The 23,743-nt window shown below is 52.5% G+C and overlaps 2 protein-coding genes across 2 annotated transcripts; both read left to right on the top strand.

Moving 5' to 3' along the window:
- The first annotated feature begins 12,183 nt into the window (after positions 1–12,183).
- On the top strand, positions 12,184–14,024 carry DMP1 (dentin matrix acidic phosphoprotein 1). The gene is made up of 3 exons (XM_032186315.1): positions 12,184–12,240; positions 12,328–12,363; positions 12,828–14,024. The coding sequence occupies exons 1-3, from the start codon at positions 12,184–12,186 to the stop codon at positions 14,022–14,024; spliced, it is 1,290 nt and encodes a 429-aa protein (XP_032042206.1).
- Positions 14,025–17,428: 3,404 nt separating this feature from the next.
- IBSP (integrin binding sialoprotein) lies at positions 17,429–18,908 on the top strand. Its single transcript, XM_032187156.1, has 6 exons — positions 17,429–17,482; positions 17,557–17,607; positions 17,734–17,799; positions 17,946–18,008; positions 18,142–18,231; positions 18,326–18,908. The coding sequence occupies exons 1-6, from the start codon at positions 17,429–17,431 to the stop codon at positions 18,827–18,829; spliced, it is 828 nt and encodes a 275-aa protein (XP_032043047.1). The 3' UTR covers positions 18,830–18,908.
- Positions 18,909–23,743: the final 4,835 nt, after the last annotated feature.

Raw genomic sequence — 23,743 nt, forward strand, 5'->3', positions numbered from 1 at the left:
ACCTTTTGCCAGAACCCAGGAGAACAGTTGGGTTTGGTACAAATAATCCATGTGAAGGACTTGAGGCAGTTTGCTGGAGCAGGGGATTTAGTTTGAGGGGTAGTGCGGGAAAAAAGCACAAAGAACTCTTCCTGCAGGCCTGCTGCCCTTCTTGCTGCCAAGGTCATGGCAATGACATTTTTGCACTTGCTCTTTTAGCCTTCTGGTGCTAGAAAAGACAAGTCATTATTGTTAGAGAAGCTCGGAAGCTCGGGCAGGTGCAGAGATGAGCGATTTTGTGGGTCATAAGTAATGTACGGTAATTAAGTTGGTCATGGAAGAAGTTCAGCATTACCTAACTGTCATATGATGCAAGGATCTGCATTGTGATAGTACCTTTTTTCTACACTGAGATCTAAATGTGAAGACAATGTATTCTTACTTTAATTTCCAAACTTATACTACAGAACAGTGCCTAAAACCAAGCTTTTGTAACGCTTGAGATCAGCAAAACTGAAGTATTACAGTGGGAGCTATTTTAAAAGCAGCAGTCATCTACATAGAGCAACGCAGTCACCACACTTCGCAGTGAAATCTGTAGGAAGGTGTGGTCAAAAGATAATATGTAGTGTCTTAAATTGGAATTTTTGGACAAAGAAATGAGTAATTGGAAAACGCTTTTGTTTGGGGTCTTGAGAAGGCAATGCTAACCAGGCCCTCACTCTGCCCTTTTTCAGTCTTGGAAAGAAATTGATTTACCTGAAACTTGGAGGAGGCAAAAGCTCTGACTCACTTCATCCATGGTAGTTGGGGTCTCTGTAGGATACATGCTGCTCAGCTTAATATGGGAAAAAAAGGCCTTGCTTCACCAGTGACAATTGTTTTGAGTAGACAACCCTAAAAAGACTCGTTTTCAGATAACAGTGCAGAGCTGCTGTGAGGGGACGGGTGGAGCTAGCAATGTTTTTGTACGCTCAGTCCTGTTGGACTCAGGTACTTTGGGCCATGTTCAGCCATTCCAAGGCAGGTTCCTGCAGCTCTTGCACATGGGAGTAGTCCCAGCTCACAAGAGCCTCTGTCAGAATATGAGCAGAGTTACTTTATGAGGAGCAGTTGGGTACGAGTATGGTCTGCATGTGACATGGTCATCTCCAAAAGCACCCGATTGTCCACTGAGCATGGTGAACACCAGTCACAGCCTGTGGTCAGACCTGTAACCAGCAGGAGCTGCAAAAATGTATGATACGGTAAATGAAATTATCTGACATATCAATAGCTTTTAAAACAATGTCTGTTAATCTACTTGGTTTGCTGAACTTGCAAAACAGTAGCCATGTCTATACAGACAGGAGAGAGAAAAATAGATCACAAGTTAAATTGCAGTGTGTCCTTAAGACAAGTGTATTAAAAATGACAGACATCAGTGTTTATAGTTAGGTCTTTGGTCTGGAAACCTGATGGTTGTAACTCAGTAGTTCAAGTTTTACCTAAGACTTCTGCTCATGTCTTCCAAACTTAAGTTGTAGAGATGATTGCTCAGTGTTTTTTGTTTCACTCCTCCTGGTCCTGCAGTTGTTGGCATCTTAGTAGACACTCGAGCAATGCGCTCTTGGCCATCTAAGAAACTACTTGTGAGCTTATCCTTGACAGGAGGACTGTGCAAGGGCTGCTGCTAATCAATTGTGTCAGCAGTCACTTGAAATACTGATCAATGACATGATTTTTGCCTAGAGGTCTAGAAGTAATGACATTTGGCCTGTCTGCCAGTTTGCCTGTCCTCAGCAGCGCTGTACCATGTGTATTTTGAATCAGAGTTCTGCTCAGTCACCCAGGGATCTGACAACAGTTCACTACTTCTTATTGCTTACAGCAGGAAGCCTGCATCTGAAGTGGGAAATCAGATAAAATCATCTGGAAGAATAGATGAGATGGCAAGTGCAGCCTTTACTGCTACTTCTTTGTTTTGTTTCTGGTTGAGCATTTTTGTTCAGTCACTGAAATAGCAAGTCTCATGCAGCTGAGACCTAGCAGATTCTCTAGCCTTTTGAAATGCCACCCAGAAATGATTAATTGGTGGAGGTCATGGCTGAAGGTGACAAATGCCTTGTGATGGACAAAAAAAAGCATGTGAACTGACCTAGTTTCAGCTCTGGCAGTGGGAGATAATTCTGCATGGTCCTTGGTCATTAGACCTAACTCTAGAAAATGAAGTTACCTATTCTGCCACCATCACTAATGAGTGTGGCTGTTGTCCAGCATTCAGAAAAGAGAATTGGAAGGCAAGTCAGCTTTGGAACTCAGCTTCTCATTGTGTACAGGGGACATGAGGTCTCATCCCATAAGCATGAGACTTAGATTATGAGCTCTTTAAAACTTTAGGAGTCAGGTGAAATGTGATAAGATGTTGATGTTTTTCACAAGTCATTAAATGACAGAAGCTTAAGTTTATGCTCACGTACCCTAAAGTATCATCAAGAAGATATGCAACAAATTGTGAAATCAGCCCATTGAATCAGTTTGAGATTGCAATAAAATAGTCTTGCTTGAATTCTTGTGAAAGCACTGTCCTTGGTGGTGTGTCAGCTTTGTTAGTAGGAAATGCAGATGCTGATGCCTATCCTCACTGATAAATACTTGGAAGATGTGGACCTCTTAGGCAATAATCACAGCACAAATAGTTGTGAGTGGATCAAGTTTTGTGTACAAGTATTTGGTGGAGCACAGAAACTACAAATTCACTGTACAAAGTCTTTCTATAACCAAGATGTGCATGTGATTTTCTTCAAGTGCAATCAGCACAGAGCCCTTAAGTCTAGGTCTGTTTCAGAAGTTCTTGCAGGAGCGTGTGTGTGTACACACATGTACCTAAACTGAATCACGAGTGTATGTGCATACAGAACAAAGGCATGGTTAGATCTGATCAGAGTAAATGAAGAGAAAGTAATAAAAGCATATCCCAGAAGGTGAAATTATTCTACTCTTTCACTCTGCACCAGGAAGTGGCTGCGAATGAGACTCAATCCTTTTGAGGTTACCAATTTTACAGCTGCAAAAGCCTTTGGTCTTGATGGCTGTTTAATTCAAACATATTTTTGAACGTACTTGAGGACACCTTGAAACAATTATTAAATAAAATATTTCACCTGTGCTTAATGTAATTGTTAGATCTATTATCTTTCCTAAGTAGTTTAAATCAAATTCAGGCTATTTTGATTCAATTTGAGATGGGATGAAATGAGACCTCTTAAATGGTGAGAATGTTTTTTCTCTGTTTCTTATGAATTAGTGATTATTGCTAATCACTATTTGTCCTATGTGTCCCTGGACCTGCCTTTCCTTTGCAGATCCTGTAGGTTCTACAGGCTTCTACCAGTTCCACACATAACATTGTGAAAGGTTCCTCCAAGACCAACCACAGCTCCAGTGTCTTCACTTCCTTATGGGAAAGAACAAGGGCGTACCTTGCTTTTTGTGGCCTTTTCTGTCGGATGAGGTTCTTGAGCTGATAATGCAGGAGACTGTCAGATGTTGGGAAACCAGATCGCCCAGCAGTTTCAAGTGGACATTTGTACACTTCTGCAAGAGGTACATATTTTGCTTCACTCCTGCTGGCTCTCACATAAGGCTTTATTGTTTTGCAGGATCACAGGGAAAATAATGGTCTCAACAGTAAGATAAAGGTCACCTTTTCCAACACAATAACTATACAGTGCTTTCTCTTCTACAGAACACGTTTCTTTCTGCTCCAGGCATAAATGTCTGATATGATTTATCCTTAAAATAAGCAACAGTACTCTAAGAAAACATTAGCTATTTCAGTCCACAGGGGGGGAAACAGAGGATTAGAGAAGATATTCTATGGTTTTAATTAAAAAGTAAAGAAACAGTACCATAGCAGTAGAAGAGGTGCTCCTGCTTGGTTATCCACTGACGCACTGGAAAACCGTGAGCCTTGCAAAATCTTGCTTCTTTCCCTGTGGTATATTTTAGCATATAGTATGGACTCTGAAAATGTTTTTGCTGGGAGCTTCAGAGAAGGAAGATCTGATCCTGTGGATCTCAGTAAAAATAAATGAACCACCCTCTTAGGCTTCCACAGGATGAGGTAGAGGGGTGGGGGGATAAATTAGTGAAATTCTGCTGAATTAATTGAATGAGAAAGGCCATTCAGTGTTCATAGGCTCTGGGCCAGTGGAGCTCAGCCGCAGTGTGGGAAGGACATATTTAGTCTTTCAGGGGGAGGGGAGCCAAAGGGAAAGGGTGCAATAGCTCTGAGGCCAGCCAGTGTAGCAGAAAGAGCTGAGCTAAGAGATTGGCTGGGGCAGTCACGTTGCAAGCCTGGGAGCATGAGCAAGCAGGGTGAATGCTGGTCCGTGCTGAGCTTTTTGGTGTTGTTTCAATATACTGCATATGGTGTGTGCAAGCCTGTGGAAAAGAAGGGAAAGGAGTGAAAAGTCAAGCTCTAAATTAAAAGAAGTGTAGATAATGATAACAAAGGGATTGGTTGGAGTCTTACATAATCCTTGAACATTGGCTCTTTTAATCCTGTTGCCATTGCTGTGCCGTCTCTTGGAGAATGATGGTGCTAGCAGAGTGAGCTCGTGTATGTGTGGAAAGCTCTGTAGGTGGCACCTGTCTGGAACAGGTGCTTGGTGGCTTTTGGTTTTATACTGGCTCACTAGTAATGAGTTTAATCTTTATTTTTTCCTTTTTGTTATTCTAGAAAATACATCTCCTGAGCAGACATACTTCAGAGGAGGTTCTCAGATCACAACTAGTGGAGCAGATGCGCTGAGAGGAGGCACTTTCAGTGGTGTGTGCGGCAGATGCAGCAGATCCAGCCTCCTATTTCCTGTTCTTCCAATATCATCTGTTACTCATGACAGCATTTTGTATATTGTCCTTACACAACTGGCAGAGAGATCAAAGTAAAGTGAAATAAATTGCATGAATGGTGCAAACTATAAAGCAAATTCTGAAAAATAATTCTTTTTGGATGATGTTTTGACATGTTTTTTGAAGGTTACAGTTGTACTAGCTTCTACTCTGTTCATACCACAAGGTAACAGATACTGTGAATCTGAGGAGATGAGATACAGTGAGAAGTGTACAAAAACTTATTTTGTATGGCCAACTATGAAAATTATTGTTAATAAATTAAAAAAAAAAAAAAAAAGGCTGATATCACAGCTGAGCCATCTCTGTAAACCAAACAGAAAATCAAACTTTGACAAAAAGCCTGTGAGAAATTCTTTAAATCCCTTCCCCTTTTATCTCTGCTTCTTTGCCTGGAAACTGATTCATGCCTATTGGAGTTGAAATTCTGCTGTTCTGTCAGCTAGTCAGCATCTGAAGGGAGAGGTGAGATTTCAGAACTTTTTTTTGTTTTGTTATGTGTTAATAAAAAAGACCATCATTTTTATTTATTTAGAATTTTGCAGTGTGTCATGCACATCCTTCTTTGCAATATGTCTAAGTTTCTTGGGGGATTGAAGGTGAGTGTTTTTCTGTGATGATTAAATATCCCAAGTATGGGCAGATCCTCAGCTAACAAATCAATGTGCAGGTAGTTCCCAAGAGGTTAGAACAAATGGTCCAATGCTAATCTTACACTAGCTGAAACATGCAAGTCTTAATTTTGGTAACGTTTGGAGACAGTAGCTATTAAAATTGACCTGCAATCCCCACTTGACAAAAACAGTGACAGATTCTCTCCAAGACCCTGTCTATTTAAGGATTTCCACCCAAAGAATTAGGATCAGATCACATTTTTTGATAGCTGTGTGAAGAGCTGTGCAGGAACTTGAGTCTGGAATTTGTAGGAGCCAGAAGGTTATCAAAAACGGTGTGTGTGATTTCAAAGCTTTGCCTGCCTTGGTTTTCAACAGATGTATTGGGACTTGGGGGAGGAAGAGGAGGGTCTGATTTTTTTGAAAGTTTTGAAAGATTATGCCTTTATTATTTGTTGACTGGTGTAGTTTATCAAAGCTCTTAGTTATTTGCAGGATGTTCCACAAATCAAAGTTTGTTTTTGCCTTTGATTTAAAAATAAAAAAATCAGTTAAGAAAAGACCCCTGGTTGCTCCCTGAATGTCATCAGGCAGCTTGAGCTTGTCTCAGTCATAGGTGCTGGTGGGGATGTCTGCAGCGGGTCCTGCAGTGCCAGGGCGGGTCATTTTAGGAAACTATATGGTTTATGGGATGACGTTTCCGTCACCAGGAAAAGATGCTGTACTGTCATGGCAAAGTATGTGGGGGGAGGGAAGCCAAGTAGTTGGTGTGCTGGAAAACTGCAACCTAGAAATTACTGTTGTGACTCATTAGATGATATCATTTGGAAACTGAGTAATTACATCCTATCCCCCCCTTGTATTTGACTTGGGGTGATGTACTCGAGCACTGGTGTGTCTGACAGCTAGGTGACCTTTCAGTGAAGCGTCTGGCTGCATCAAGGATGGCTCCATGGTGTAGAAGAGCATGAATTCGTTGTGTACCAGAGTTATGCTGGAGGTCCCGATACCTTTGTTTTGGTTCCCCTGTGTGTTGCTAAATGAGCTCTTGAAACAAAGCCAGAAGAGGAAAAGCGGAGAGAAGTGTATTTTTTGTTGATTAATACACGTGCCCTGCGTTGTGTTGTGTAACAGGAAGGACTGAGGACAGGTTTGTTTTTATTTGCAGCTATCTGCACATCTTTGTACTTGATACAGCCACAGACCTTCAGACCTGTGCCCACAAGAGAGTGGTGTTGAGCCATCCATTTGCATACCAGGTACAAGGATTGAATTTACAGGTTTTTTTTATACGTAAAGTACAATTTTACCTCGGTGCCAGTTTGGATTCACAAATAAAATGTGACTTTTCAATCAAATACGCTTTATGCTGATTCGCAATAATATACATATTTTGAAATTACAGAATCACAGAATCACAGAATTTTCTAGGTTGGAAGAGACCTCAAGGTCATCAAGTCCAACCTCCAACCTAACGCTAACAGCCCTCCACTAAACCATATCCCTAAGCTCTACATCTAAGCGTCTTTTGAAGACTTCCAGGGATGGTGACTCCACCACTTCCCTGGGCAGCCTGTTCCAGTGCCTCACAAGCCTTTCAGTGAAGAAGTTCTTCCTAACATCTAACCTAAAACTCCCCTGGCTCAACTTAAACCCATTCCCCCTCGTCCTGTCACCAGGCACGTGGGAGAACAGGCCAACCCCCACCTCGCTACAGCCTCCCTTGAGGTACCTAAAAAGAGCGATAAGGTCACCCCTGAGCCTCCTCTTCTCCAGGCTGAACAAGCCCAGCTCCCTCAGCCGCTCCTCGTAGGACTTGTTCTCCAGGCCCCTCACCAGCTTCGTCGCCCTTCTCTGCACCCGCTCAAGCACCTCGATGTCCTTCTTGTAGCGAGGGGCCCAAAACTGAACACAGTACTCGAGGTGCGGCCTCACCAGAGCTGAGTACAGGGGGACGATCACCTCCCTAGCCCTGCTGGTCACACTGTTCCTGATACAAGCCAGGATGCCGTTGGCCTTCTTGGCCACCTGAGCACACTGCTGGCTCATATTCAGCCGACTGTCCACCATCACTCCCAGGTCCTTCTCTGCCTGGCAGCTTTCCAACCATTCCTCTCCCAGCCTGTAGCTCTGCTTGGGGTTATTGCGCCCCAGGTGCAGGACCCGGCACTTGGCCTTGTTAAACTTCATGCAGTTGACCTCAGCCCATTGGTGCAGCCTATCCAGATCCTCCTGCAGAGCTTTCCTACCCTCAAGCAGATCGACACACGCACCTAACTTGGTGTCATCTGCGAACTTACTGAGGGTGCACTCGATGCCCTCGTCCAGATCATCGATGAAGATATTAAAGAGGACCGGCCCCAGCACCGAGCCCTGGGGGACGCCACTAGTGACTGGCCTCCAACTGGACTTGGCTCCATTCACCACGACTCTTTGGGCCCGGCTATCCAGCCAGTTTCTAACCCAACGAAGCGTGCGCCAGTCCAAGCCAAGAGCAGCCAGTTTCCCGAGGAGAATGCTGTGGGAGACGGTGTCAAAAACCTTGCTGAAGTCAAGGTAGACCACATCCACAGCCTTTCCCTCATCCACCCAGCGCGTCACTCTGTCATAGAAGGAGATCAGGTTCGTCAGGCATGACCTGCCTTTCATAAAGCCATGCTGACTGGGCCTGATCGCCTGCTTCCCCTGCAAGTGCTGCATGATGACTCTCAGGAGGATCTGCTCCATGAGTTTTCCTGGCACTGAGGTCAAACTGACAGGCCTGTAGTTTCCCGGGTCTGCCCTCCGGCCCTTCTTGTAGATGGGCGTCACGTTTGCTAGCCGCCAGTCGATTGGGACCTCCCCCGATAGCCAGGACTGTTGATAAATGATGGACAGTGGCTTGGCCAGCTCCTCTGCCAGTTCCCTCAGTACCCTTGGGTGGATCCCATCCGGCCCCATCGACTTGTGCACATCTAAGTGCCGTAGCAGGTCACCAACCAGTTCTTCATGGATAATGAGGGCCACATCCTGCTCCCCATCCCCTTCCACCAGCTCAGGGTATTCAGCTGTTTTAGAATATAAAGGAACTGTAAATACACCAGCTGTTGTTTCTGTCATATTATTTCTACTGTATGTGTCCACGTGGTTTTTTACTTATTACTGGAAGAAAATAAACCATTTTGAATCTGCTTACAGCCAGGGCTGGTCATTCAGTGCGGATGTGCCTCTCCAAGGTTTCCTAGGCTGTTTGGGGTTGTAGTCTGCCTGGTGGTGCTGACAGGGCTCTGAGTGTAAGTCCTCCTGTCTGTGACTTGGGGTTACAGCTAGTCAGGCAGGAAGGGAGGGCTCTAATTTCTGTGCTGGATGATGCACATTAAGGCTTTGAGCTGGTGAAGTGGCTCTCATTTAGAATATTTGTATGTAAGCACTTGAGACTTTGGAAAGATCACAACCTGTAGCAACTCATGCTGAAAAGGTTGGCCTTCCCTATTGGAAGTAAGTGCTGACAGTGGTTATAGCTGATGTGTTTGAATATGTACGTTATTAGCAAGTGTTCATTTTTGTTCTCTGTACTGGCTCACATTACTACTTGACTTGCTCTTTCCATTTTACCTTAAATTAATGAAAACTGAAATGCCTCCTGAAAGCTCATTGTTTACTGAAATTTGTATACTGCAAAAAAAACCCTAACCTTTAGCACTGCTTTCTTGAATTTAAAAGCTACATTTATCTGTCTGAAATGGGTAGTGTCCTGTGCCTGTCTAAGTTTGCAAGCAGCTCTTAAGTTGGAGCATAATAATAAATGCATATGAGCTGACAATATTTCTTACTTGAGCTATCTCTGGAGAACTGTCAGGAAAAATATCAACAAAAGATCACTATGATAGGGGCATATCATTAAAAAAGAAAATCAGAGGAAAAAAAAAATCCTCCTGTGCTCTTTTTAGCTGGTTATTTCATCTTCCTTTTGGGAAAAATAAATAAATAAATAAATAAAAGTCAAGTCGGAGGCATACAGACTAGGTACTTTCAAAGTTGATCTTATGTGCTAGTCAAGGAGTCTGACATCATTGCTTTGTTTTTCCTTACTGGAAAACAAAAAAAAAAAAAAACACCAAAAAAAAAAACACAACAAAAAAAACAAAAAAAAAAAAAAAAAAAAAAACAAAAAAAAAACAAAAAAAAAGCTGGGAGCAGGTGGGATTCCTTGGGCTCGTTCCTGCAGATGTTGCAGCCCTGATGGCTGGTGAGCATGGTGTGGGTGAGCTGACCTGTGCCCTGTGTGCATAAGGCAAAGAACTAGCCTGATGGTTTTCAGGGATCTCATTTGAGTTGATTGGTTCTTTTTTCTTTCTTTCTTTTCTTTTTTTTTTTCCTTGTGTTGTACTTCTCTATTTCATTATCAGTTTTGAATAAAAGCTGTAGTGACTGGATTTGTGTGTGTGGTTTTCCTGATAGAGGGGAGAACGGAGTCGGGGCTCTGCCACCTAGATGTGCTGGTGGTGTGCGGGAAGAGGCTTCGAAATGCTCAGCTGAGGCTGCCCGTATGTGGCTGCTAAATTGGGTTTGGTCCTTTGAGGCGTGATGCACTCAGTGTATTAGAGACTCGAACCCTGTCGCCTCGGAGCTGCTGTGCTGGGCTGTGTCATGTTTGACCACATAGCCTACGCAAGCTGAAATTAAAAGTTTAAAAAAGAGGGAGAGAAATAAACACTGCTCCCAGGCTGGGAACATTTGACTCCCGTTGGGGAGGAGCTATTTTAAAGCGCAGACGGAGGGATGGCTATTTTTGCCCCTCAGCCAGACTGACTCAACTAATGCCCTATACTGTCCAAAGTGTCACGTTGACCAAATTCTTAAAAAGTAGACTAAAACAGGACAGGAAGGGTCCTTCAACCATCATGAGGCAGACGCAGAGCTAAGCTGGAAGTACCTGATCTGCACGGGATCCCCTCGGGGTGAGGTGTGCTGCCATGTGCTTTGCCTTGCTGCCTTATTCAGGCATGCACTTGCATTAACAAGGAGGAGTAGAGGTGGAGTCCAGTGTGGGTAGCGTAAGTGCCCTTCCACCACAAGCACCCAAGATGGGCAATGTCTGTGCATAGCTCAAGTTCCTGGTAGTTCTGGTCACTACAGACACACAGTGCTCCTGGAGAAGCACAAGTATTAAACACCACCTGTAATACCCTGCTGAGTTACGTGCCTTCGCACTGCCTGTCCATTCTTGGGAGTTTCAAACACATTTTGTGTTAGGAGCAAATGCTGCTTTCCTCTGATGGAGGTGGAGAAGGATCCCAAAATGGCGAGGAGCCATACTACACTGTCGGTGGGGTGGTGGGGGAGACCTGAACTCGTGCAGCCCCATGAAGACGTGGCGGATTTGGGCATGGGCAAGACGTGAGCCTGGGCTGGGTGGCCACACGCACAAGGCCATGGATCGGGGGTGAGGGTGGGTTGAGGTTCCCCAGGTCTGGTGGGGGGGTTGAGGCCACTTCCGTCCAGCAGACCACGCAGCGCACGGTGTCACTGCCCGGGCACCACCAGAAACCCTCAGGGCAGCACTTGCTAAGCACATCAGTCCCAAAGTTACTCAAAAAAAAAAAAAAAAAAAAAAAGAACTGAAGGGAATCTTTGTGTACCTGCATGGATCTCTCTGCACAGAGGTGTGTGCTGGGTGCCTGAGGGAAATGCTTAGTACTCAGTTCTCACATGGCCTTTTTTTTTTTTTTTTTCCTAAAGTAAATGTAAAAGTGCTTCTGGTTGCATTTTGAGTCACTGCGGGCTTTCTCTTGTCCTCCTGACACTCAAAACTCAGTATTCACACCATTTTTTAGGAGCTTGAGGGTGAACAAGAACCACTTCCTGGCTCTGGGCACCAGCACCTTCTGCTGCTCGCCCCCTGGGCCGCATCCTGCTCCTCCAGGCTCTCGCTGGGCTGCAGCGATGCTTCCTGCCCGGCTCCGCTGGGCAGAGGTAAATATAGCCGGAGGGAGGCATAATTACAGCAGAGGAAGGCGAGGAAGCGTGGCTGCCCTCCAGGTACCCGCGTCACGGGGAGTGGCAATGGTACGTGACTGGGATTTGGGGCACCTCACCCCAAATCATGACCCAATGCAGCCCTGGCTCCTTCCCCAGGGGATTTGCTGCTTGGTGCCTGTTTTGGGGTCCAGTCCCCTTCCCAAGCAGGGATGTGAGGTGGTGCCGGGTCTTCAGGGGCCGACTTAAATACGGGCTGGACACGAGGAGCAAAACAACACGTCGTAATTGTTCGAGGTGCCTAAAATAAGGCCGGTGATGCACGCTTGCATCTGGCGGGGGCCAGGGATATAATTTGGTCACAGGTCAAGAGGAAAACACGTCCCACGGTATCTGCGAGGGGAATCGGCTGAGGAGGAGGGGAACGTTGACAGGAGGGGCGCAAATTTAGCAAGGAAAACAGAGCGCAGGCCTGTCAGCTCATTAACAGCCAGCCCCGCCACTCGCTCACCCCCCCCCCACCACCACCAGGAGCTGTTTTTGGGGCCGGCGTCCCGGTGGAGGAAGCGTGGGAGGCCGCTTCCCGCCGACACCTCCGCACCCGGCCCTGGTGCCATTGGCTGCTGGCGGCCCAGGATAGCGGTTAAATGCCGGGGCAGCAGCGTGGGGCCGGCAGCACACGCGCTGCACGCTACCACACGCGTCCCTGCCTTGGCTGCGTCGCACCGGCAGCGGGATGAAGGCTGCGCTGCTGGCACTGCTGATGCTGTGGGCTGCGGCCTGCGCCCACCCTGTGAGTACCCCCCTGCGCAGCCCCCGAGCCCCCAAACCCTGCTGTTTCTGCCCCCAGACTGACGTGAGGTGTTTTCTTGGTGTTTAGGTGCACAACCGCATCTCCGCGCCCCTGGAGCCTGAGGTAAGGTGCCCGCGTCCCGTGGCATTGGGATGTTCGCCATGGGGAGTGCTGCTGGATGCATGGGGTCTGGGAGCTTTGCCCCATTGGTTTAGGTTTTTTAAGCTGGAGGGGTTTCAGCTCAGGTGACTTTCTCTCTCTGTGCGTGCTTTCTATTAACCTTTTTTCTAAAAAAAAAGAGAGTTTCTGTGCTCTAAACTATTGCGGTTTAGGCTACCCTGAGCTCAAAGCCTTATTCATATATCCGTGCATGATAACCTGTCCCATCTCTGCGGGATGATAAGACACCTAAAACATAAGGTGACAGTCTCTTGTAATGCCTGGCCCCAGCTAAGAAGGGCTGGGTGTTTTTCTCCCACCCACAGTAGCAGAGGAGATGAGGTGGGAAGCGCTGTGGGTCCACAGAGGCTTGCATGGCTCAGGAGGCAGTGATGCTCAGGCAACTGACATGCTGTTATTACCTGCAGGACACGGTGCCGGGGGACGAGGTGAAGGCACTGGGCCCCCTTCTGGGCGGTGGAAACCTCGGTCACCTTCGTGCCAGCGTGGGGCCAGGGGACGGCGGGGACAGGGACCTCACTGTCGGGAACCACATAGAGCAGGACCTTGCCGAGCATGACAGGCTGCCTGCCTGGCCCGGGGACGAGGAGGACGACAGCGGGGATGACACCTTGGATGGTGAGGAGGGCGAAGGGCCCAGCTATGGCACTGGGGATGCTGGAGGACATGGTGACAGCAGCAGCAGCAGCAGCAGCGAGAGTGCAATGGCCCAGCACCGCTACAGCAGGTACCGTGGCAGCTTCAGGCGGGGAGGGGGCAGCAGCAGCAGCCAGGAGGATGAGGAGGAGAGCACCGGCTTGGGCGGTGAAGGCATGCAGGGCGACGACGCCTCAGTTTTTGACAATCTGGGCGGAGGGCGACGTGTCCGGGGGGCCTCTGTTGGCCCCCAGGAGGACAGGGACAGCCGGTCCCCGGAGGCCGAGGACACTGACTCCACGGAGGACAGCCCCTCAGCCGAGGAGAAGAGCAACTCACAGGAGGACAGCCAGGCCAGCAGGTCTAGGGAGGACGAGGACAGCCACGATGAGGACAAGGACAGCCCCTCCAGGGAGGCCTCAGATGAGGAGGCCTCAGATGAGGAGGCCAAGGAGTCCACGGAGTCCGCAGAGGATGGCTCAGAGGAGGCAGTGAGTGCTCCAGAGGGGCGCAGCGGCAGCAGGGAGGAGCGGGCGTCCCCTGAGGACAGGAGTGCACCGTCTGACCTCGACAGTGAGGAAGAGCAGAGCAAGTCCAGGGAGGAGGAGGAGGAGGAGGAGAGTAAGTCCACAGAGGACAGCGTGGAGTCAGAGGAGGATGGGAACAACTCCAAACCTGATGAGGATGCTCCAAGCGCATCGGCCGAGAGTCGCAGCGCATCCCCGGAGGGCAGCGACGAGGACGACGAGGATGAAGACAACACAACGGGCGAGGACAGCACATCCACAGAGAGCACCAACAGTGCGTCCCCAGAGGATGAGGATGAGGATGATGAGCAGAGCCGCTCCCAGGAGGACGCCAGCTTGCCGCGCAGCCTGGGCAGCGAGAGCCGCAAGCGGCGGCTGGACGCCTACCGCAGGAAGCCAGCCACTGACTATGACGACAATGACTGCCAGGATGGGTACTGACAGCGGCACATAACTTACTGGTTGTGTGGCCGGGTCGGCTTCCTCCAGGGAAGATGCTATGGACAAAATGGGTGAGGGCTGGCCATGTGGGGCAGCCACTTGTGGGGGGATGCTGGACACGGGTAAAACCCAAGTTCTGCATCGCAAGCGGATGCGTCCCGGCACTCTCCCTAAAACTGCCCACCTGTGCTGCACGGGGAGCCGTGTGTGGAGCGTGTCACACCACGTCGGGATGGGGTGTATGTAATATTTTGTAAGAAATGTACAGAAAGCATTCTATTGTATCCTTTTCTTGTCAGTGGCACTTACCTTTTTGAAACTGAAATGTATCCTGTGTACATCTTCATCAACATTAAAAACCACCAGACCCCACTGCTGTTGGCTTTGCTGCTTTTCTTTCCCAGAAGGCTGGGGGAGTGGAGGTTGGGGGGGGGGGAAGGAGTTGCTGGATAAGAAGGGATTAACTCAAACCAGGCTCTGCCCCCAGATGGGTGCGATTTGGGGTAGAAAAGCAGGAAACGGACTGGGCAGTAGGAAGGTCGGGGCTGTGCTGTGAGGTGGGCAGGTTGGTTTGGGGTGCCTTTTTGCCATTTTGGGCACAAATCTGAGCTGCAGAGGGGTGCCGGGCGGGTGGCTCATGGGCCAGGCTGTGAGGTTATCACATGCAGCAGGAAGAGGCGCTGCTTTGTTTTATTGCAGCTGCAGGGAACAGGTTTCTGGAGGAAGAGCTGAGCCTGGAGAGGAGAGGAGGCACCACGTGCTGCTGCCAGCCAAAACCCGGTGCTGTGCCATCAAGCACAAGGCAGCACGAGGTTCGTCACGGCGCGCAGCACCCCTCACAGTGCACACACACCCAGAGCCGTCCTCTGCTAAAGTAAAACGAGCATCTATGCCGGAAAGGGCATGCTGTACGCAGTCAGGTGCTTGGCTGCGAGCGTCGAAGCCCACCTGTACAAGGTGCACGGTGACTGATCGGTGTGGGTTTTGGCACTGTCCTCCTGACGTAGCTGCTCAGCCACGCACCGCACGCGTTGCAGCCCTGCGCTGCTGCTGCTGGTGTGGGCAGCATCCAACAGGTTTGGGTTTGCGACAGCTCCGTGATTGCCTTTCAGGGACCTGCCCTGTTTCCGTGTCCCTGCGTTTCGGGAGCATGCGTTGCAGCCCCAGTCGTTGCCTGCTTTTAGCTGGGTGCATAAATAGCATTAATTCCTTTGATGTGGTTTCATGCCTCAGAGAAAATGGGAAATTATATGACATGTGTGTTTGCGGTGGGCTGATGCAAGCATTTGGGTGCTAATGCCTTAGCCAGATACCTGAAGAGTTTTAGGTGCTCTCCCCTCCTGTTTTTACTCTAAAATTGACAGCTTGCTGAAAAAAACAGCCAGTCCTGTGCCTGGCCGATGGGCTTTGGATCTGGGGGCACATGCTGCCCTTCTCCCCGCCACCTCCCGTGTAGAGTGAGCTTCTGCCTGTGTTTGCTTTACTTATTTTTGGTGCTGAGGTTTCCTGCCAGAATAGCTGCAGGGCGAGGAGATGGGACGGCACCGCCTTGCCGCGCTGCAAAAATACCAATTACAGGCGGGAACGTGCCGCTTGGCACCAGGACGGGGCGTCCCGGTGCGAGCCCCAGGGCGCGCGTCCTGTGGGGCAGAGCTCAGGGGTGCCTTCCCCATCCTCCTCCTCGTCCTTCTCCCCTTCCTTGGGGCTCCAGGGGGTCTGGTCTCCCAGCCCCATGTTCGTCATCGCCTGCAGTAATGAGCCCATTGTGGAGCCCCGGGTGTTGGCTTGCAGCACAGTGAGCCCCACGTGCGCCGTCGCGGGTGGCATCGGGGGACATGGGGACACCGGGGCTGGCTGGTGCCGGCTCTGCCCTGCCAGCTAAAGATAGGTGTGTGGGCACACGGTCATTATCCCCCGGCTTTTTTCGGGATTTTGGGTGAAATCAGCACTTTTAGAGTCAAAGTTCTTTTTTTAAAAGGCAGCGTCCCTCTAATTACATTACGGGTCGCCTCCTGCAGCCCAGCTCTGATTAAATTTAAACTCCAACCTGGGCAAGCTCTGCCTGTCCCCATCCCCACCTAGCCCTGTTTTTTTTCCCTCTTTAACAGAGAGCACTGCAATGGCTTTGGAAAAAATGTATTGTTTATATATTGTTGTTATATATATACTTTTTTTTTTGCGGGTTTTCCTGGCCCAAGGCGCCGGCCGAAAGCTGTGGCCAGCCCTGCTGCTCCCTTGTAATTATGGCTGCAGCAACACCGTGGGCTTTGAAGCCTGCTGGGCACATGCAGCTCTGCCCCACAGGCATATGCTTGCCACCGGGGCCACCGGTCCCCTGGGTGGCCATGAGGGATTTCTCCGTCCCCTCAGATGTGGGAATGGTGGGAGCCCTTCCCCTACATCTCCGTGCTGATGTGGGGATGAAGGCAAGAACAGAAAAACAATGCCTGGGGACAAGCTGACGGGAAGCGTTTCGCCTCCAGCCCCATCCCACCTCACACGGGAGCAGGCGCTACATTTTTTATTACACATCTGTCCCAGGCAGTGAGTTCACCAGGGGCTTCTCCAGGCAGCCCCATCCGTCAGGACTCAGCATTTTTTTGGTCCATGGTTTCACCCAAGGGACTGTGGAAGCTGGGCCTCGGAGATCGCCATTTATTTATTTTTTTTGGTTGTTTTACAGAAAAAACAGCAGCAGAGTTTCCCAAAGAGGGAAGCAGCAGTAGAAAAAAAAAAAAAAAAACAAAACCAGATTTCCCAATATTTATTTTAACCGAGGCCCAGGACATTATTATACCCTCCAGCCATGGCCAGACCCTCAATTAAGTGCCGCGGCACATCCCTCCTGGCATCAGCACGGGGCTGGCCATTGGCTTGAAGAGATTTGGGGGTTTTCTGGGCGGGCAGGGACAGGGCAGGGCGGCGACTGTCTGGGGGGGGGAAGGGGGGGCCCGCGGCCGCCTTATATCCCACAGGGCAGTGGCTGTGGGAAATCAGTGCCGGCCGACTCGCTGGGAGCCCCGGGTGCTGCAGAGTGTGAGTGTTTTTCCCTTTGGGGTCGCAGGGATTTAATGTGCTTTGTGGGGCTGAGAGAGGAGGCATGGGGTGTTTTCAGCTGTTGTATGGCTGTATGGGATGGGTTATGGGGATATGGGCCGGCTGCCTTCCACCCAGGATGGCAGCAGCATCCTGCTGGCAATGGTGGGGATGCAGGGTAGGGACTGGTACTGCTGACACCATTCACGGGGACACAGCTCCTCCGAGCAGTACCCCATGATTTTAGGAAGGGTTTTGCTGGGCACAGGAAGTGCAGATGCCAATGTCCCCTCTGCCTTTTGGGGCATAGCTGTGGTGTTCCCCAGGCACGGCACCAGCCTCTGCCTCTTCCCGCTGCTCCCGCCACCATGAGGACAGCGCTGCTGCTTGCCTGCCTCCTGGCCATGGCCTCCGCCTTCTCGGTGAGTTTGGGGGCTGTGGGGGGACCCCGATCTGCCCCACCCCTGGGCTGGCACCAACGCAGCCTTTCCCCCAGGTGAAGAGCTGGCTGCGGCGAGTGGGGGCGGACGACTCGGAGGAAAACGCGGTAGGGAGGCGCCCCGGTGGTGCCAGCGTCAGCGGGGTCGCTGCATCCCTCCCCGAGTGATAGGGATCCGCAGCAGGGGCTGACCCCAGGCTGTAGGGCCGATCCCCTCCATCCTTTCCCCTGCAGGTGTTCAAGAACAGGCGCCGGTACTACCTGTACCGCTACGCCTACCTGCCGCAGCAACGCTACCAGGTGGGTCCAATGGGGGCTTCACGGGTGTCTCAGCCCCACTCCTGGGGGTTTTGCCCCAAAAATGGCCCCGCACATCCACACCAGCACCTGCAGGGTGGGGCTCGTAACACTGCTGGGACCCAGCAGCACGTTCTTCCTCTCCGTAGGGCAGTGACTCCTCGGAGGAAGAGGGGGACGGCTCGGAGGAAGAGGAGGAGGGGGAAGGTGGGGTGAGTACTGGCCATAGGGGGAGAAGAAAAAAAAACGCAGATATTTGAGGGGCTCACACCCACACATTGTTGGATTTGGGGAGTGGGAGGAAGAAAAATGCAACTGACGCTGTGTCCCCTCCTGTCCCCACAGGTACTGTCCCACCCAGGAACCCAGGTGGCAGGTGAGGGGGTGGCCCCTGGGGACGGCGGGCTGGGAGGGGACGCGGCATCCCCCCAAAAGGTGAGCTCAGGGGGTGGGGGGATCAGTGTCTAGCCTGCAAAGTTGGACCCCCCAAAATGCACAGCTGATGCTGGGTTATTCCTGTGTGCTGCAGGGCTGTAAGGGGGCCCCGAAGGGCAAGGGTGGGGATGAAGACAGCGATGAGGAGGAAGAGGAGGAGGAGGAGGAAGAGGAAGAGGTAGAGGAGCAGGAGAGCAGTGTCAATGGGACGAGCACCAACACCACAGCGGGGACGGAGGGGCCCCATGGCAATGGCACCGCGGCAGCCGAGGAGGAGGAGGAGGAAGATGAGGAGGAGGAAGAGGAAGAGGAGGAAGAGGAGGAACCTGAAGCAACCACTGTGGCTGCCACCACCAGGCTGGACGAGGCGACCACGGCGGGCGACGGGGAGCACACCGAGGCCACCACGGCCGGGGAGCAGTGGGAGTACGTGGTGACGGCCGGGAGCCGTGGGGACGAGGGCCCCACCGAGGGCAGCTACGGGGACCACGAGGGTTACGCACGTGGGGACAGCTACCGGGCGTACGAGGACGAGTACGGCTACTACAAGGGGCACGGCTACGACGTCTACGGCCAGGATTACTACTACAGCCAGTGAGCGCAGGAGCGCTCGGGATCGCGCCGCAGCCGCCTCCCATTCTCTGTGTATCTCACCAACCCCAATGCAATAAAGCAACTGAACGGAGCTGGCTCGCAAGGCGTGGTTTGCTTCTGGATGAGCGTTTGGGGTCAGCAGGAGAGGCTGCAGCCCTGGGGGGTGGACGCCAGCATCGGGTCCAAGGGTCCCCGCGTGGCTCTGGTGTTCCCACGGCAGGGCTGGCCGGGCGCCAGGCTGCAAGCCGCGCTAATTATCGGGCAATTGCGGCCCCCGGGGACAGATATTTATACACCGTGCTTTCTGTTTGCGCGGCCAGGTGGAACATTTGATAGCTGCCTGCCACCACAGGCTCATTTTTAGATGGAAATTACTCCCCCCCTCCCCAGCCCAGCATCTGCGGGCGCTCCCAGCCCTGACAAATGGCCCTGGGCAGGAGCTGATTGGCTCCAGGCCCCCCCTGGGCAACTTTAAATTTCAGCCAAGGGCACAGAGCCCCCAGCGTCGCCTGCGGGGACCAGCCTCTGAGGAGCACAGGTAACCCCCCTGCCCTGCTGTCCCTGGGGCCACCCGCCCACGCCACAGGTGCGGGGCCCTCCACGGGGTGATGCTGTGCCCCCAGGAGCCGCCCAGGATGCGCGCAGCCCTCCTCTGCCTCTGCCTGCTGGGCGCCGTGCTGCCCACGCCCGTGAGTATGGTGCTGCCCACTGGGAGCAGCCCACCGAATAGCCCCGTCCCCAGCCCCGTCCCACATCCCATCTAATATCCCTCTGATCATCCCATCCAGTATCCCATCTAATACCCTATTAACTACCCTCTTGAATACCCCATCTAATACCCCATTAGCTATCCCATCGAATACCCCATTAACTATCCCTTCAAATACCCCATTAACTATCCCATCAAATACCCCATTAGCTATCCCTTTGAATGCCCCATTAACTATCCCATCAAATACCCCATTAGCTATCCCTTTGAATACCCCATTAACTATCCCTTCTAATATTCCATTAGCTATTCTATCAAATACGTCATTTATACATTAAATATCCCATTGAATACTCCATTAACTGCCCCATTGAATACCCCATCCAATACCAGAATACCCCATCCAATACCCCATTACCTATCCCATCGTCTACCCCTGTAGCTACCCCATTAAGTACCCCATTGAATACCTCATCTATTACCCCATTAACCACCCCAGTGACTACCCCATTAGTGATCCCATTAACCCCCCCAGCACCACTCAGATCCGCTTACCCCACGCATTCCCGGGTACCACGCTGTGGCTCCCACTGGTGTTTTCCTGCCCACAGGTACCGCTGCCACCGGTCAGGGCAAGTGGGACCTGCATTGGACAGCACCGGGTAGGTCAGGCCATGCCAAAAATCACATGGAAAATTGGGAAATGAAGCCAGGGGACATGGGACACATGAGCCAGGGGGGCAGGTGTGAGAAAAGTGGTGGGAGCTGAACACCACTGCAGGGAAGCTTCTGCCACCATTTTTAGGGGGAAATCATTTTTCCCTCTCCCCCTAGATACTGTTGAAAGGCTGCAACACCAAGCATGGCTTCTACATCTTCAAATACGTGTACTCGTTTTCCACACGGAGGAACCAGACGCAGATAAAGGTGAGAGGTGCTGGGGGTGGTGTGGGACCCCAGGGTGCGCCCACTGCCCCATGCCCACCCTCCCCGTGCCCCCCACAGAAGGAAGAGGCTGATGAGCAGAGCACTGTCCCTGTGCACCAGCCAGGAAAGGAGGAAGGGGAGGCTCCGGTGCGAGGCAGCGGGGGCCGCTATGCGCTGGAGGATGGGTACAGCCCCAAGCCTGAAAACCTCAGCACCCCGGGTAGCCGTGAGGAGAGCCATGCTCCACGCCCGGGTGCCAGCACACATGTGGATCCCACCTTGGCTAGCTCAGAGGGCAGTGGTGACATGGATTTGGTGTCGCTGGAGGAGGTCAATGGTGGCGAGGACATCCTCCTGCAGAGCATCCACCCTGGTGGCCCCCACGGGGACGGCGATGGAGGGGATGGGAGTGATGGTGGCGTGTGGGGGGTCCTGGTGGGCAGGGCTGTGACAGCTGGGCGGGAGAGGGTCTCGGCTGCCAGAGGGGCTGGGGACGAGGGCAGCGGCGATGTCACCACGCCTGGCCGAGGGCGGGCGAGCATCACAGGTGGCATGGGGACAGGACGCACCGCTGTCAGCTCTGTCACCGAGAAGGAGGAGGACGTCCGCATGGACGCCGAAGGCGTGGATGAGTTTGCCTACATTCCCGATGTGGGTGCCATCACCAACACCAGGGAGCTGCCGGGCAGTGCCAGTGTCACTCAGGTCACCCCAGAGGATGAGGTGAAGATCTTCATCGGGAGGGCCAACATCCACATGGGTGAGCACAGTGGTGCCCCGGGCAGCACCAGCGCTAGCAGCGAGGATGGCGCCATCCCCACCGTGGGGACCACTGGGTCCTGGGGGCAGCCTGAGGGACTGGCCACCACAGACACCCCACAGCACGGGGACAGTGTCACCAGCAGCCCTGGGGGTGGCCACTCCACAGGGAGCGATGGGAGCGGTGCCACCGCTGTCCCCAGCGGACAAGGGTTGGTGGTCCCCATCCCTGAGGGGAGCACCACGGGTGACGTTACTGTCACCGCGGTGGTCAGCGGCCATGGGGACCATGGGGACAAGGTGAGAGGTGAGGGGCCAAGGTCCAGGGGGAGGCCTGCTGTCACAACCGGGGCTGCCAGCAGCATGGCATCCTCAGGGCTGACCACAGGGGACTGCAGCACGACTGCCAGCACACCGGCTGAGCACACGAGCAGGAGCACCGCTGCAGGGCAAGGAGGCAGCGGGGAGGTGGGGACGGCGTCCCCAGTGAAGGACGGGCCCAAGGCCCAGCCGGAGGAAGCTGAACTCGGAAAGACGGCGAGGACAGAGGCAGCGCCATCGCCCAGGAGGGCAGCGGCGAGGCTGGCCGCTGGCAGAGCCCATGCAGGGGACGCCGTGGGGACCGCCGCCAGAGTGCCGGCAGCCCCCAGACCATGGGGCAGCCCCCGAGCCCGGGCCCAGCACCCCGAGGGCAGCAAGGCATCGGCCTCAGCCTCAGCAGGAGGCTTTGGCCGCCTGCATGGTGGCCGCAGGCTGGTAGGGCTGGCGGCGCTGGAGCGCTCCAGGCAGCTGGACCAGGTGAGGCACGCCGACGAGCTCCACCTGCATGAGCGGGCCCTGTACAACCTCGGTGGGGTAGGAGGCAGCCCCCCGATGCCCCCCGGTGCCCACGCCGGCCGCTGGAGTGCCGACAGCAGCCAGTCCTCAGAGGGGGAGCGAGGCAGCCGCAGCGGGAGCGGCGAGGAGGACGGGTGGGGTCCTCGGAGGGGGGCCGCGCGGTTCCACCATGGCCCCTCTGTGCCTCTCTGAGGTGCCAGCAGTGTGTGTGTCCCCCCTCCTCACGCCACCCCAAAAACCGGCAGTATAACAAAGTGCGTGCTCGGCGGCGGCATAGCAAGATGGTGAGGAAAGCCCTGTGTCCTCCAGCCTCCAGCACGATGGAGAAATAAAGGCATTTCTGTCACTGAGGCTCTGCTGGCTTTTGTGCTCATAGTGGGGACTCGCATGCCATGCGGGGCCCCGCAAACAGCCCCTTCCGGACATGATTCCTCCCCGTCTGTCACCCATCGTGTCCCTGTGCTGTCCACTGGCGAGAGCTGGGCACCATCTAGTGGGAAAAGGCTTTTGGAGGGAGAGCAGCCAGGCACATGTGCACAGCTGTTTATTTTGGTAAATGCTTATGGGAGGAATGTCAGCCACTGTGGGTTTCCAGAGACGTTTAGCATCTCAGCCCCCTGGCACACGGGGTGCAGAGGCTTTTGGCAGTGGCCTCAGCAGCAGAAAACCCCGGGTTTTGCAGCTTCGACCTCTCCCCAGGCCCTGCTGCAGCTGTTCCTGCCTGCAGCATGCACAGCTGTGCCGGGAGGAGCCCAGCCCTTCATCAGGGACACCCTGCCCCACAGCTATTTAGCCCCTGAGGAAGCACCATCCCTCTTTTGGGGAGGGCAGCTTCTCATCCTGGCATGGCCGCCAGCCTGTTTGTAAGCCCCACCTGGAGAGATGTGGTACCATGGCCACCGGAGCTGGTGGGGCCACCACCAACATCACCCAGGTACTGGCAGTGCTTTTGTTTTAAAGTCAGGGGCACCCCAAAAGTGTGAGACGTTTGCTCTGTGCTCTCCACGCAGCTCTCCTTGCTGTTGTTGTTCTTGGTCGCCTGCTTGCTCCCCGTTAACATGGATGCAGCAATGCCCGCCCTGGGTCTAGAGGGGCTGGAGAAATGCTGTAAGCAGATGGCAGTGGGGTTTTGGATAACTGTAATTAATACCCGGGCTGTTTCAGCTCCAGAGGTTTCTCTGAAGGGCTCCCACCTGCCTTGTGCTGGGCCTTGTAGGGAAGTTCAAGCCTTCTTCCACTCCTCATGTGGTTGGTGTGGAGGGCAGAGAGTTTCAGGGTTTCCTGGTGCCACAAGGAGGTAGCACAGCCTTTGCTACGCAGCTCCAGGCACCAAGAGCAAAGTCCCTGGCCTCTAGGGGAAATCACCCCTGTTTTGGGGGTGTTTTTGCCATTTCACACACACCAGAGGAAGGCAGGATTGGCAGCAATGCTGGAGTGGCTCAGAAGTTATTTGTGTTTCCTTGCCCTTCGGTACCTTGAGGGGTAAGGTTGGAGTTCAGCTCCTCTGGGGTCTGGATGCTTCTCTGAAATATGCGGGTGAGGCCGGTGCTTGCCCTAGGTGGCTTTTTTCGCATGCCTTGCTGGTGACAGTGACCAGGAGGGAGGGCAGGATGTGCATCTCAGCATCCCTGCCTGCTTCTGAAGCACGGCTATACCAGTCACAGCCTCCACAAATGCAGCTGAAAG

The sequence above is a fragment of the Aythya fuligula genome, chromosome 4 (genome assembly GCF_009819795.1).
Source record: "Aythya fuligula isolate bAytFul2 chromosome 4, bAytFul2.pri, whole genome shotgun sequence".
In the NCBI taxonomy this organism is placed as follows: Eukaryota; Metazoa; Chordata; class Aves; order Anseriformes; family Anatidae; genus Aythya; species Aythya fuligula.

Excerpts from the sequence above, each read along its gene's own strand:
- DMP1 (XM_032186315.1), top strand. The coding sequence starts at position 12,184 with ATGAAGGCTGCGCTGCTGGCACTGCTGATGCTGTGGGCTGCGGCCTGC. Across the intron at positions 12,241-12,327 it reads CTGCGGCCTGCGCCCACCCT|GTGCACAACCGCATCTCCGC; the intron begins GTGAGTACCCCC and ends CTTGGTGTTTAG. Across the intron at positions 12,364-12,827 it reads CCGCGCCCCTGGAGCCTGAG|GACACGGTGCCGGGGGACGA; the intron begins GTAAGGTGCCCG and ends TATTACCTGCAG.
- IBSP (XM_032187156.1), top strand. The coding sequence starts at position 17,429 with ATGAGGACAGCGCTGCTGCTTGCCTGCCTCCTGGCCATGGCCTCCGCC. Across the intron at positions 17,608-17,733 it reads ACGACTCGGAGGAAAACGCG|GTGTTCAAGAACAGGCGCCG; the intron begins GTAGGGAGGCGC and ends TTTCCCCTGCAG. Across the intron at positions 18,232-18,325 it reads ACGCGGCATCCCCCCAAAAG|GGCTGTAAGGGGGCCCCGAA; the intron begins GTGAGCTCAGGG and ends TGTGTGCTGCAG.